This window comes from Crinia signifera, chromosome 2 (assembly GCF_055691185.1).
Source record: "Crinia signifera chromosome 2, ASM5569118v1, whole genome shotgun sequence".
Classification (NCBI taxonomy): domain Eukaryota; kingdom Metazoa; phylum Chordata; class Amphibia; order Anura; family Myobatrachidae; genus Crinia; species Crinia signifera.
In genome coordinates, this window is record NC_139218.1 from 334993604 (window position 1) to 335008923 (window position 15320).

General features: G+C 45.6%; 1 protein-coding gene across 3 annotated transcripts in view; it reads right to left on the bottom strand.

The window, feature by feature from the left end:
• Positions 1-15320, bottom strand: part of PFKM (phosphofructokinase, muscle) — an 85015-nt gene that overhangs the window by 23884 nt on the left and 45811 nt on the right. For all 3 annotated transcript variants that reach the window (XM_083169490.1, XM_083169488.1, XM_083169489.1), the window contains exons 6-12: positions 11343-11532; positions 8339-8504; positions 8112-8156; positions 6770-6878; positions 6405-6500; positions 5280-5372; positions 3370-3495 (exon numbers count right to left, since the gene is read on the bottom strand). In XM_083169490.1, the coding sequence (XP_083025616.1) occupies positions 3370-3495; positions 5280-5372; positions 6405-6500; positions 6770-6878; positions 8112-8156; positions 8339-8504; positions 11343-11532 (825 nt within the window). The remainder of the gene's footprint in view (positions 1-3369; positions 3496-5279; positions 5373-6404; positions 6501-6769; positions 6879-8111; positions 8157-8338; positions 8505-11342; positions 11533-15320) is intronic.

The following is a 15320-nucleotide window of genomic DNA, read 5'->3' on the forward strand; positions in this document are numbered from 1 at the left end:
ATAGATTTCTTTGTCTGGATGGCTTGCCGCAGGTACTTCCCTATGGGACACTGTTTGGGCTATATAGGCTTGCTCTAAAGGATTCATGTATGTACTGTGTGGCACTGATGTGGGCTCTACAAACATGTCTTCCTCAGTCTAGTCAGACTAGGGGGTATATGTGATAAAGTGTAAGTTCACAGAAATAGCAGCCAATGAGATTTTACTTATCATTTATCTAGCACCTTGCACAAGATAATAGGTAGAATCTGATTGGTTGCTATGGGCAACATCTTCACTTCTGTAAACCTGTAAAAGTTATACTTTGGCTTCCATAGAGCACCTGATGGGACAGTGTGTGGCGTTGTGTGACTTTAGGTTTTCCATCTCTGGATATCCAGAGTGGTCAGCAAGGGTTTGTCCCAAAGGTGTTATGGGAGCCAGAGCCTGAGGGCTTAAGGGTCTTGTTATTCTCTACAGACCGACATACTGCATTAATGAGGTAACATGTCCGCTTGGTCTCTTTGCAGGTGAATGCGAGAACAGATCTTGATGGCTTTGACTTTGTTGCTGAGCGGGCAGACAAAAGACAGCTGGTTGATTTGCTGAAAAAGATGTTGGACCTGAATGCAGCTACAAGAATGAGACACCCAGCGAGGCTCTGAGGCACCCATTTCTCACCATGACCCACCTCAAGGATTTCAAACAGAGCTCATAGTATGGAATCTATTTGGTGTTTTAGGGGGCACTGGGGAACAGTGGTAGCAATATAGGGGTACAGGCAAATTGGCAGTGTTACTTTCAAACTGTCTTCAGCCCAAAATTGTAATAATTGTTTACTTAGAAGTCATGTTACTGCATGTGGGACTATTTCATGTAGCGGGGTTACAGGGGTCCCAGAAAATTAATTTACAGGTAAGATGCAGATATTAGGGGTCAACTGACAATTTAGTGGTTGAAGCTGTATATCTATATGTGTATAACTAAATGTTAGTAGATATGAAGTAATTATTTAGATAGGGGATGCGTTGTCTTTTCTCACTCAGGGACAGAATATTCTCTGTATAGATTGTGAAGGCTTTCTTCTGCCTCATATGATTTGTTGTTCACTTAGTGACATTGTGTCTTTCTTCCATCTTCCTTTCCCATTTTCTTCTCAATGCACAATTTCATCCTTACTTCTCTATAACAACCCTCTTTCCCTCTCTATATCACAGTGTAGACAATTGCGTCCGGAGTATGAGGATATGAGGCCGATGGATAAGTGCAGCACTGACACTCAGCCACCTCAGGTGCAGCAGAAGATCCCACCTCGATCGTCGCATCAGCATAAACTGTCTTGCCCAATGCAGCAGCATATCCCGCCTCATCCAATGCAGCTGAATATCCCATTTCGTCCAATGCAGCAGCATTTCCAGCCTCGACCAATGCAACAGCATTTCCAGCCTCGACCAATGCAGCAGCATATCCCACCTCGTCCAATGCAGCAGCATTTCCAGCCTCAACAAATGCAGCAGCATTTCCAGCCTTGAGATATGCAGCAGCATATCCCGCCTCGACCAATGCAGCAGCATTTCCAGCCTCCACCAATGCAGCAGCATATCCCGCCTCTTCCCATACAGCAGCACAAACCCTCTTGCCAGATGCATCAGCATATTCCGTCTCCTCAGGCACAGCAACAGCCTTTTCAACATTTAGAAACCAGAGACATACTGCGCCTTCTTACAAGTTTTAAAGCAGAGACTTATTGGGCCTAATTCACACCTGTGGTGAAATGTAATTGCAAGATTACACTGGGGATTAGGGCTAATGGTGATACACCCCCCCCCCCCCCCCCAAAAAAAAAAAACGACACTGGGCCGCCACCTCATGGGTGTGCTGGAAGAGCTGCTAGGCTGCATATTATTTGTAACATTTTGACAGTTACATCCAACTCAAAAATAATGCATGAGCATGAGCTTAGTAGATTTACACACTCGCCAGCTCGTTTGCTACGAGGAGGGCTGGAGGCGGGCAGGGGCCGGAGCAGAGGAATGGCCAGCGTTTTATGGGTGTCCCCATGAAAATGCTGGGCATTCCCCAGCATTGTCTGGGGCAGGTGGCTGACGTCACATGACATCAGTGCCCGCCCCTTCTTTGGCAGACTCCGACGGAAATTAAAGTCAGTTTAAACTGACTTATTTCCGAAGTGGAGAGAAATCATTCGATGGTCGGTGAGGAGCTTGCAAGAAAGGCTCTGTAGACAAAGCTCGTCTTACATCTTGCCAAGCAGTTTCCACTAGTGTAGATCACGTTATCTTGTCTGGGGGATGTTTTTAAGACATTCGGTCAGTGGAGCCGCTCTAGTGGCAAAAAATCCGTATGCAGTAGGGGACTTGGGTGACAAGATGAAGATAAGGGTGGGCCTGGAGCTGCAGCTCCATTAGGCCCATTGTTAATCCGGCCCTGCTTCTTCTACAGTCAATGTGATGAGCCCTGATAAATCTTTTGATGAGCAGGGGAAATGAAAGGCTCAGTGAAAAGGCGAGACAATATCAAAGCTTCATTTATAATATTTTGTATGGGCAACCAGATTCTATTTTCTTCTAGTAGGTGCTAAATAAATAAGAAGTGGATTCTGATTGGTTGCTCTGGGCAACATCCCATCTTCCACAGAACTGCTATCTTAGTATCCCAAACGATAGAGCAATAGAAATTATAGAAAATCTGTTATTCTCCTTGCGAGTCAAACAAACCCCGTCTTGCGAATGGTTGGCTGCCACCACCCATTCACAAGCGCGACTCGCTTACACAGTAACATCCATTCCCAGGCATGGGGGGGGAACACCCAAATCTTTCGATGGGTGCCGACCATCAAGTAATGTGGAACGTGCACGCATATGTAAGGTTGCTCTGAGCTCTGGTGAGGTCAGCCGCCTGCCCCCCGCACCTGCGTCACGGCCTCATTAGCATGAGAATGCCCAGCGTTCTCATGGGAATGCCCATAAAACGGTGGGCATTCCCATATCCTAATGGGACTGCCCCGCTCCACCCCCCCGCACGCTGTGCTGCGTGCGTGCACCCAGCGAGCCGATTTGCAGTGGGTGCATGCACATGCGCAGTAACACAACATCGGTCCCTGTGTGAACAAACGGCCGCTGCAAATGGACCTAAATAAAGTCCAGAATCCATTGCACACTTTTACCCCCTCTACAGATGTGCTCATCTTCACCCATGACCTTAGCCTACATCCAAGAAAAGTGTGTGATGTAAAAAGAGCATTTAAGTAGTTGGTTTCCATTTTGATCTCCTAAATAGCCATATCCTATAAATATCCACATAGGACATGTTATTACGTCTTTCTGATGACACAAACCTATACGTGTAGAACACTCTGGTACGGTGACTCACCACTTGCACACATTCCATTAAAGGCAGCCGGATTGCTTGATTCCCAGACAAGCTGACCACACAAGCGGGAGTTTGTGGTGTTCCTTCCAATAAGGCCATCACAGCTTCAACGCCCATCCGACTTCCCTAGGAAAGGGCAGCAAATCATACGGAGACCATATACATTTCCTGTGTTACATCTAATGTATCAGTCGTGGCATCGTGACTGCTCTATAGTGAATCATGTATTGCTGCAGCTGCATTCTACAATCCTCCATATCCCACAGCAAGACTGACATTTTCTAAAGAACTAGTATTTTTTGGGGTACTCTTTACCTAGAAGGGCGCCCACGATTTTGATCGTGGGCATCGTTAGTAAAAAATCGCGGCCATCGCATGCACTAAAAAAATCGCATGCGATGCGAATGACGCGATGCCCGCGATTTCCCATAGGGAACAATGTTAAATGTCCCAATTGACCAGATTTTCCTGTTCAATGTCTCAATTGACCAGATTTTTCCATAGGAAACATGGCCCACAGAGGCCAAATAGGCACCCTGAAGTGTGAAATGGCCCCCACAATTGTTAACGCCACCCCACGATCAACGTGAACCCGAAGCGAGCCCGCGAGGGGCGGCGGTATGCGTCCTACGACCTTTTCATACCCCCACTATCCACGTCGGCGTGGAGTCGAGAATAGAAAGTGTGGCGAGCGCAGCGAGCCACCGTGCCCGAAGCGTGGCGAGCGCAGCGTGCCCCGCGAGGGGACGCGGACAGCTGTGAAGCCCGCGAGGGGACGCGTATACCTGTGAAGGTATCCGCGTGCGCTCGCCACGCTTCGGGCTCGGTGGCTCGCTGCGCCCGCCACACTTTCTATTCTCAACTCCACGCCGACGTGGATAGTGGGGGTATGAAAAGGTCGTAGGACGCATACCGCCGCCGCTCGCCACGCTTCGGGTTGACGTTGATCGTGGGGTGGCGTTAACAATCGTGGGGGCCATTTCACACTTCAGGGTGCCTATTTGGCCTCTGTGGCCCATTTAACATTGTTTCCTATGGAAAAATCGGGTCAATTGAGACATTGAACAGGAAAATCGGGTCAATTGGGACATTTAACATTGTTCCCTATGGGAAATCGCGGGCATCGCGTCGGTCGCATCGCACCCGATTTTTTAGTGCATTCAATGCCCGCGAAGGGCGCCCTTCTAGGTAAAGAGTACCTTTTTTTGGGCTCTCACTCACTTTTCTGGACTCACTTTAGCTTTGCCCTCTGGCAATATGGAGTGGAGATCTGGTATCCAGTGGATACTGAAAAATTCATGTCGACCTTTTCCATGCCAACCTTTTGCTTATTTTGACTTTGTGCATAGCAAACTTTTGGACATTGTCAACCATTTATACTATAACCGGTTAAAGGAAGAGCCGTCGTATCACTAGTCTTAGTGTATAGCTCATATGGGGATGGAGCACCACATATACCAGTGTGTGTTACGGTTCCTGCTGCAACTTTCCTGTACTGCGCAGTGTAATACAATGGGTCATGTAAATTGAAGATGACAATAACTATTGTACAGCTGTGTAATAGACATCATCTTGAATTGTAAATTTAAACACAATTTTGTACTTAATGATCCTCTATGCTGGTTCCATAATTTGCTTTTATTTCTGTATACCTTGGCATTTCACTAATAAAATGTATATATATATATATATATATATATATATATATATATATATATATATATAAAAAAAAAATAGACATCATCTTGATAACAGAGAGACTCACTTGCCTAGTCATATTGGAGTTTTATGAACACAAATGAATATCAATATATAATACATATGCCAGCACAGGGTATGATATACTATTATATTCAGATGTGTAATACGGAGAGCTCAAGCTAATTCTACCCCCAAATGGTGATAATTACCAAAATGCGGTCAAAGGCTGACGGCGTCCCACCACGCTGGACATGTCCAAGAACGGTGACTCTTGTGTCATAACCGAGGCGCTTCACAACCAGCTGTTAGAGGGGTTTAATGGCACAATGTATTAATATAGACAAGCTGCATACACACAGTGATGTTTCGGCTATGTACGATTGTGGCTATGTGATTTCCCGTGAACTCCCCAGATCCCAGAACCATACAATGCTGACTATATTTACCTGAGATTTGTACTATACTAGAACACTGGACTGTATACAATATAGTCAAAATGAGCTTGCCTGCACAGTCTGTATTTTCTTGCGATGAAGATTCCACAGGGGTGCGCATCGGCATCGCAAGCTGTATACACACTGTGCAATTTGTGCTTTCTTCCGAATTTGACTATACTGTATAGTCAAAATCAGAAACACAAATGGCACTGTGTGTATACACCTAACACACTAGGTGTGCCCATACACACTGGGCGATTTTGAGCTAAAAGCAGCTCACTATTACCATTGAGCTGCTTTCATTATTTATGGGGCAGCGGTGAGCACTGATGCGTGGTCCCACATCATCGCTGGCTGCCCCCACTCATCTGCTGGTATTACCAGATGAGTGATGGGGGTCGATGTCTTTCCATAGTGTCCTTCTTTGGAAAGCCATCCACCACCGGGAAAATCGCTTAGAAGGGCAAAAATCACTCAGTGTGTTTGCAGTGAGCGATTATCAGCTCAGCGATTTTCCCCATCATCGCTGTGCATACATGCTGGGCAAAAACGCTCAGTGTGTATGGACTTTGCATTACAATTGCAATGTCAACATTTTCACTGAATTCATTTCTATAAAATAGTTTTCTGATTCCGACCTATTTTCATTATAAGTAGGTAATTATCAAAGCATGGAGAGAGAGAAAGTACCAACCAATCAGTCACTCATTTACATTTTACAGACTGTGATGGAGAAATGACAGAAGCTGACTGGTTGCCAATTTATCTCTGATAATTCTCCGTATCCAAGCTTTGATAAATACCCCATAAAGGTTTCAAACAGATGATGCAATTTACCATTAAAAATGTTTATTATTCTGATAGTACCAAACATTTGGTCAGTGGGTTGGTACTTACATGTTTAATATCCTCTGATGTGATAGGTTTGCCATTGAGATCAATTGCTCCTTCAGCAACTATAATAATATTAAGTCTGGATCCACGTCCCCTAGTCTGGGAACAGCAGGTCATACATTAGCAACTTTCATAGTAAATAGCAGTGTCACAACATTTACAAGCAGGGGGCGCTGCAACACAATATTTATAAACTAAATGCAGACCAAGTTTTGCATCATTATGAGTGAATAGGTTTGTGGTTTTTGCATACCTAGCAACACCAGATTTAACTGTGTGTATACATTGGGGATGGTTGGCCCCCATAAACCCACTCTATTGTGAACCTTACAGTGTCATGAAAGCAGAATAACACTGGCATTTCATACCTCACTAAGTCTTCTGCAGAGATGTTCTTCCCAGTTTTCTTCAGGAGGAGACTCTGGAATAAACACCCAGTCTGCTCCACATGCGAGAGCCGTTACTAGAGCCAAGTACCTAGAACATGAGGAAAGAGGCGAAGTGTTATCAAGACCTAATAATGATGTGTCAATCATGTGCCCGCCTGGAGTGTGCAGGTAGCTGCTGAGGCATATGGAGACTCACTAAGCGATTACATACATCAGCACTGACCTAAAACCCTTATCACGTAATACTATTACTTAATGCAACTATTAAGTTAGCTTTTACGATTACAAATGGTAAGATATTCCTGCCACATTCTAAAGGAAAACCTTTGGAAGAATTCAAAGAGTATAGTGTATCCCAAACATTCATGTCTCCATATTGGCTGGGCCAGAATACCCACTCAGTCTGGGTCTACTGATCTCAGGATGCTCTCTGTTACTGTTAAATTCTTGTGTCACTAAAGCTGGGTACACAACTGGGCGATATATTGTTAACGATATGCACAATATAATTAACAATGCGCAGTCCCGGGCATTGTTAACACCCCCCAGTCATTTCTACATGCAGCTCCATCTGACAATATTGTCAGTGACTACATGCACGGAGCAGGGGGCGGGGACTTACTGACACACATATGGTGAACGATATCGGTCAATGGGGGTTATTCTGGACCAGAACATTCGCACGGAGACCAATGGTGGGCGTATGTGCATGTCATTTCTGCGCATGTGCATATGCCGGGTGTGTGCGGCCATGGCGAACAGACTGTTCGACGGGTGCACTCACCCAAGGCTGCGGCCGGGGGCATGGGCGTATAGTTGCACCTTTGGGAACACTCATGGACATTCCCATGTAAACGCTGGGTGTTCCCATGGTAATCGGGCCGTGACATCAGGGACGGGCAGCTGACATCACCGAATGTCAGCTGCCCATCCACTTCCTCCCGAGGGCGCAAGCAAATCTAATTGACCTGAGAGTCACTTAGATCTCCGTGCACGTTCCACATCATTTGATGGTCGGTGACCATTGAATGATGTGGGTGTTCATCCAGAGGCTGCCAATGGATGTTTATGTTAAACATCGGTTCGCAGGCCCTGCGTGTGAACACATGCTGCGAGGGGGGACACAGGCTTGGGAATCAACCAGAATAACCCCCAATGTGTATGCACTAGATTGATCTCTCGCAGCACCTCCGATATAGTTAACTACAGTATATCGGCGGCCATGGGAATTGGTAAGTGTGCACCCAGCATTACATAAAACCTTGCATTGTATTAATACCAAAATATATTTATTGCCTAATCAGAAAAAGTGGTAACTTACCCGCAGTGTCGACCCATCACTTCTAAAACAAATGTCCTTTGGTGACTGTAAAATAAATATTTTATGACAGGTTAACTTTGAATTCTCTAAAATGTCAGAACTTTTCTTTGTATGCGTCATATTTGACAATAAAACTTAACGGTTTTATATAGTTTACAACATCATGTATGAAAACTATTACTTTTTGAAAAAACAATCCTTTAATAGATAGCATAACATCAAATGACCTTTGTGCGGTTGTTGTGATTGCATCCACTATTTCCATGATCCTGTGAAGTGCAGAATCGGTGCCAATGGTCATATCTGTCCCACAGAAGTCGTTGTCAATGGAGCCGACCAATCCAACGATATTCAGAAAACTAGAGTTGCTCGCTTCTGCAGATGAGATTTTTCCTAAAGAAACAGAATGACTTTAATATAAGCTTAGATTCCTCAACGAACAAAAGACTGGACTTATATCCACAGCATTGTTTTTAGGTGATCAGACCCCTGGTTCTGTTCTTAGTAAATCACTTCCCTTCAATTACGTAAAAAGATGTAATCTTACAGACAAGGCAGTAATGTCCAGCAGTTAGTATATGTGGCCACATCCTGATTAAAAATGTAAAAAAATAGAACAACTAGAAATAAAATGCAATTCATTAGATGGGGACAATATCATTAGATGGTCACCGAACATCGAAAGATTTTGCAAGCGCTCGCAGATCTGAGACACCTCTGTGGGGTCTCAGATCTACAGGTGCCCTGTGCGGGAAGCGGGCAAGCAGCTGACATCCACTGATGTCAGCTGCCCACCACCTGCACCCGTGTAATCAGGAAATTCGAATGAGAACATCCATGAAACGCTGGGCGTTCCCATGGGCACACCCCCCCGGCCCGCCGCCCAACGCCCGCATAATAATCTATTCATTGTGGCCGCTCGAACACGGCGGCTGCACATGTGCATAAATGACTGTGCGCAGTCGTGACATTTCTCTCCCCTGTGAGTACATGCAGGGGAGCGTGGAAATTAGAATAATCCCAAAAGAGTAAGATGATAACGCACCAGCCAATCAGCTATGTTTGAAAAATGAGAGTTAGGAGTTGATTGGCTGGTGCCTTAGCACCTTTCACTTTATCTCTTCACCAGGCTTAATACATCTGCCCCATTGAGCTGTGGGAGGTGATACTACAGGTACCCAGCTCCATCCCAGCGGAGCTCAGAAACCTAAAACCCCATTTCTTCTGAATATTTAAAAAAGGAGCTTCCTAGTGCTAGAAATATATTGTGAAATGTGTGATATGCGAGCAATCATTCTGTGGTCAGAAGGCCGACTGGCATCCTGCTAAAGAGGATCCTGGCAGGGGCGGTGTAAGTTTATGTACCCTCTCCCACTATCCCCATAATCCTAAGTACCTACAGCCAAACCCTCCCGAACAATCATAGGGTTGATAGTGTCTTGGTCGACATACACAAGGTTGACATTGACAGGAGGTCGACATAAGCAAAAGTTCTACAGGTTTATACACTGTACTCAGCTAAACCTGGTGATTTTGGGAGCAAAAATTGTGATAAGTAACGGGCACTCAAAAACAATTGTATAGACTAAGTGATTTGCACCCGATAGAGTTATTCAATTGCTTTTGAGGCAGGAGCAGCAGAAGTGGGCGGGCACTCCAGGCTAGGGAAGGCGACGTGACGTGCATGACCTATGAGTCACTATAGGCCACGAGCCATTCTGCGGAAACACACAGCACGGATGGAGCTAGCTTCTGATAGTGGCGGTAGCCATGTAAGGCATAGATCTAGTGGGTGGCAGCAGCGGGCATTTCTAATGGACAGCAGCACACCTAACTGCGGCACAGACATTGAAAATTCCCGAATTAGGAGACGATTCAATTGGTTTATGCATGCTCTATTTCATGTTTGGAAAAAGAATCAGAAAAAATGTGTACAGTAGCTTAAGGCAGGGCCGTCTTTCCCATTGGGCTTAATGGGCAGTTGCCCAGGGGCCCAAGGGTTGTAGGGGCCCACCCCAATGGGGAAGACAGCACTGTCCTGGGGAATGGCGGCGGGTGATGGGAAACCAGGCAGCGACTGTCAAAGGTGACGCAACAGCGGCGGTGATCCAGGCAGCGGGGGGCTTGATGTAGCAATCTGGGTGGGTTGTGTCGGGGATCTGGGCAGCAGCTGTCAGCGGCGACTCAGCAGTGATCCAGGCAGTGGGGGGCTTGATGTAGCAATCCGGGTGGCTTATGTCGGGGATTTAGGCAGCAGCTGTCAGCGGCGACTCAGCGGTGATCCAGGCAGCATGGGCTTTACGTAGCAATAAGGGCAGCGTGTGTCTGGGATCCAGGCAGCAGCTGTCAGTGGCTGTCCAGGCAGCGGCTACTCAGACCTTGATGTAGCGCTATTTGCTGAGTGGGAAGCGCTGTTAATTTTGAAAAGTCTGTCCGGACGCTGATTGGCCGGATGCTCAGCCAATTAGTGTCCAGGCAGTCTTTTCAAAATCTGCAGCGCTTCCCGCCCGGTGGCAAATAGCGCTACTGTACATCAAGGTCTGAGCGAGCTGCCTGGATGTCCGCTGACAGTGGCTGCCTGGATCCCCACCACATGCCGCTTGGATAGCTAAATCAAGCTCCCAGCTCTCTCACTGCCTGGATCACTGCTGGGTCACCACTGCCTCTGCCTGGACGTCCGCTGACAGTTGTGCCTGGATCCCCGCCACATGCTGCCCAGGGAACTACTTCAAGCCCCCAGTGCCCCGTGATGCTGCTGCACATAGGTGGGTGGAGAGGTGTTGTGAGGAGGAGAGGGGGCCCTAAAAAATATTTTGCCCAGGGGCCCACTAGATGGTTAAGACGGCCCTGGCTTAAGGAATATGCTCGGGAGTATAATGTAGGGTTCACACCAGAACGACTTGACCTCAAAACATTTAGATACAATCTCGACCGACTGTACGAAAATTGGGCATGTTTTGGGCCATTTCTGATCCTATTCCGATGCACGGCCCCGCAGGACATTTGGACATTTTTCAGATCATACCTGCAGCAGATAGGATTGAAAATGACCCCCTTTAATGCAGATCGTGTGCTTCAACAGATCGCGAGACGATCGTACGATTGTCTTACGATCTGCACCCAATCTCAATCATTCTGGTGTGTACCAGACATTAGACAGTGGTGCTGAAATCTAATGCCCTTGCCTAACAAAGTGAATTTACAGGGAATGTGTGAAGGTCCATTGCTTACCTGCTTTAACTAGGTCAGCTAGCAGACCGCTCCACTCGGATCTGAAGGTATCTGCTCCAGTCAAGCTGCCATCCCCACCAATGACACACAGGTTGGTAATCCCTTTCTTTACTAAGTTGCATGCTGCCTTAAGACGCCCCTCTCGAGTTCGGAAATCTTGACATCGGGCACTTCCTATTACTGTACCACCCTATGGAAGGTATAGATTATGTTAAATAACTGCATTCAAAGGAATACAATATATTTATTAATTTTTAAAGTAAGATTGTCTTGTATTACCTCAATGTTTTTAATGGAAAAAATAATGAACACCACCATCACCTCAGAGTTGTAACAATGATTTATACAGACAGTGGAAGTGAATGATCTCAATTCTCTACTTGGGGTAATAGTAATTGCATGCAAAAAGCCGTTGGCAGGTTCCCGGCGAGTATGCCCAATATTTTAAAGTACTGTACCATTCATTTAAAAGCTAAAGCCAACCTGGTTTTGCCTTTTAAATGAATGCTACTTGGGCAGAATCACCAGTTGCTTGCTGATGCCTTCAGTTCACAGGGTATTACATTGACCACCTTGCCTCTTTGATGGTGCAATATGCAAATAGAATTGACAGGGATTCAGGAATTGACTCCCCAATTCTAATAGTTTTGGGTTTGGATTTGCCAAATCAAGAATTTTCTTGCAGGTACATTGAGAAAGCTCAGCGTCTGATTGGATTTCTCCTGGGGGGCTGAGAAAAAAAACAGTGATATCCTGGGGCCAAAAGCATCATGGAGGAGCCCTGGGCTTTGGCGACATTAGTTTCTCCCTTTTTCAAATATCTTAAGTGGTAACACAACAGTTGGATAAGACAGGATGGATAAAAATACCAGATCATCAATAAACATGATATCCTAGAGAATAAAAAAGACAATGCCAACATACTGTCAAGGTGTTTGTGGAGAAAGACTATGGGGGGTATTCAATTATGTTTTAGAACAGCAGCAAGGGCCATGGAGTCCTGAGGAAAGCTACAATCATATTCAGGATTCACTAGTGTTGAACCACATGACAATCATATATTATAAGGATTGATGTTGTTTATTAGTATTGGTCCTTTGATGTGATCAAGAAGTTTGGCAATTGCATAATAAGGTCAATACACTTTAGGACAAAAACAGAACGCAGTCCCCAGATTGGCCATCATTATGTTGATGGGTTGGGATCATTTGGTATACAGCATGATGGTCGACAGTCATTAGGTCGACAACATTAGGTCGACATTGGAAAAGGTCGACATGTGGTCTAGGTTGACATGGGAAAATGCCGACATGGTTGTAGGTCGAAAGGCCATTAGTTCGACAGGTCGTTAGTTTGACGGGTCATTAGTTCGACAATGTTTAGGTCGACAGTCAAAAGGTCGACATGGGGGTTTTTCACTTTTTTTTTACCTGAATGTCAACACTGTCAACAGGGACACAGTTTAAAGTGCACCGCATCGCTCGCAATGCATCGGGCACGGTGCCTCGTTGCGCTCGGCGCACTATTTTATTCTCCCACCATGCCCTAGTGGATGGTAGGGCATGAAATACCGCCTGTCGGCACATGTCGGCTCAAAAAATAGCAAAAAACCCCATGTCGACCTTTTGACTGTCGACCTATAAAATGTCGAACTAACGACCCGTCAAACTAACGACCTTTCGACCTAGAACCATGTCGACTTTTTCCTATGTTGACCTAGACCCATGTTGACCTAATGGTGTTGACCTAACGACTGTCGACCATCATGCTGTAGACCAAATGACCGCATCCCATGTTGATAATGCATATGTCTGGCTCCCGGCACCATTCTGGCAATGCGAAAATGCAACTTTAACTATTTAACAGTGTTTCTAGTAAATCTTTGAACACGGCTCCTTGTTCCTTCGGGTTTACAGTCATATGAGCAAATCTATTAAATGCTGTCTACATAATAGTGTCCTGAAAATGGCTCACACTTGTGCAGTATCGACATAAGGACTGTCAAACTGCCATATCTATGCCACATACATATCTTTAGATTCTGAACATTTGAACTGCGTTGTTGACCTTCATAGAGTAATAAGATGCCTGCATCCCCGGTCCACTAAATGATGCTGCATAATTATCTATTTGTAAAGGCACATACAGATACACTCACATAGTTCTAATGGCAAATGTCACTTCTATTTCTGTTTGGCATTTGAAACTAGATTCTACATGGAACTTTGACCTCAACTGGCTGTGCGATGGAAGGCTATTTAGGTCTTTGACATTGAGCGTAGCTCTCTGGCTTCAGAACATGTGCAGACTTAAGTATCCCCAGCTTGGCTAAATGATAACCCACCAGAAATGTCAAGATGTCACAATGCTTCTCTGTAATAGGGCCCTCATGTCATCTGTGAAGGTTATTTACAGAGTTCAGAGGAAGCAGACATAGACATTCTAAATGGTGCATGCAAATTAAGAACAACGTGAGCTATTTAAAAGGCATTGCAACATTTAGGGGGGTATGCAATCCCGGGTGTCGATCCCTCCGAACAGTCATGATCCTGGCCCGTTTGCTGTTTGCCCGACAGCAAATCAGTAGGTGGGATTTAATGTCCCGCCCACCGATCGGCAAAAAGGGGACAGGTCCTGGAAAACACAGCTGGGATCGTGACAATCCACGGCCGTTATCGGCAGAACGGGCCAGACAGCTTCTAAAGTCGGGCTCGTTCTGCCATGATACCTCTTCAATGCTGTTGGTAAAGACAGCATTGAATAGGGCCCCGCCGCTATTTCCCCCGTCAGAAATAGCGGCAGAGGATTGCATACCCCCCAAGTCTTGGCAGCATTATCTTTCATTGTATCAAGGAATTGGGGCCCCACTCCATTTTTCTTTTTAACTTAATCAGTGGCGTAACTATATAAGTTGCGCCCCCCCGCCAAAAAATTTTCGGCGCCCCCATACCTAACAGAGCCGCATCTGCAGCTCCAGTCTCCCTCAGCTCCGCTGCTCCAGTCTCTGCTGCTGCGCTGCTGCCCGGCCGCATCTGTGGTCACTGTGACTGTCCCGTCACTCGATCCCGGCGCCGGCTCCTGCTGATAATGAAAAGTGACTCTTAGAAAATGGCTGCCAAAACTGTCTGCAATACGGGGGCAGCCATTTTCTAAGTGTCACTTTTCATTAGCAGCAGGAGCCAGCGCCGGGAGCGAGTGACGGGACAGTGACCGAAGATGCGGCCGGGCAGCAGCGCAGCGGGTAACTATAGCACCGCAGCCCCCCCGGCGCCCATAGTTACTCTGCGCCTCCCCGCCACGGCGGGGGCTGCGGTAGCTTAGTTACGCCAGTGAACTTAATAATGTAAGCAATGGAATAGAAAGTGAAAGATGCTCAAATAAGCATGTTTTTTTCAAATCCAGTCCTACTTGCAGAAGGGATGGAACACCTCTGTGAAATGTTTGCATTTATTAAAAAAAAAATGCAAACATGGATAATAATCTTTGGTTTATTTATTTACCCAGCTGCCAATTTCACATATTTGAACATAAACCTATTTATATACTTGTTGCCACATCATTATCAGACACCTGACATTTCACAGGTCAACGACTAAGATGATCTCCATTCTCCACTTTATAGTTCCTGTTGCTTCTCACATTGCCATGAGCAACAATGTTAATCCTTTGAAAAGTATTTTGTAAAGTGACTGGATAGAAAACCCTGTATGGTCATGTGTTGCCTTGTGTACGCTCATAGGGATTAACCACTGTATACAAACTTGCAGCTGCCTTATGCAGACATATTTTTATATTTTCCATGCTGCTCATTACACAGCACATTGTTTTGAAATCAGGGGCTGATTCATGGATTGTGTAAGAATTTGGGGTTTATTTACTAAGATAGGAGTTCTAATTAAGATGGATTGTTGCTATGGGCAACCAATCAGGATCTACTGCTTATGTATTTAGCACCTTTTAGAAGATAATAGAGAGAAT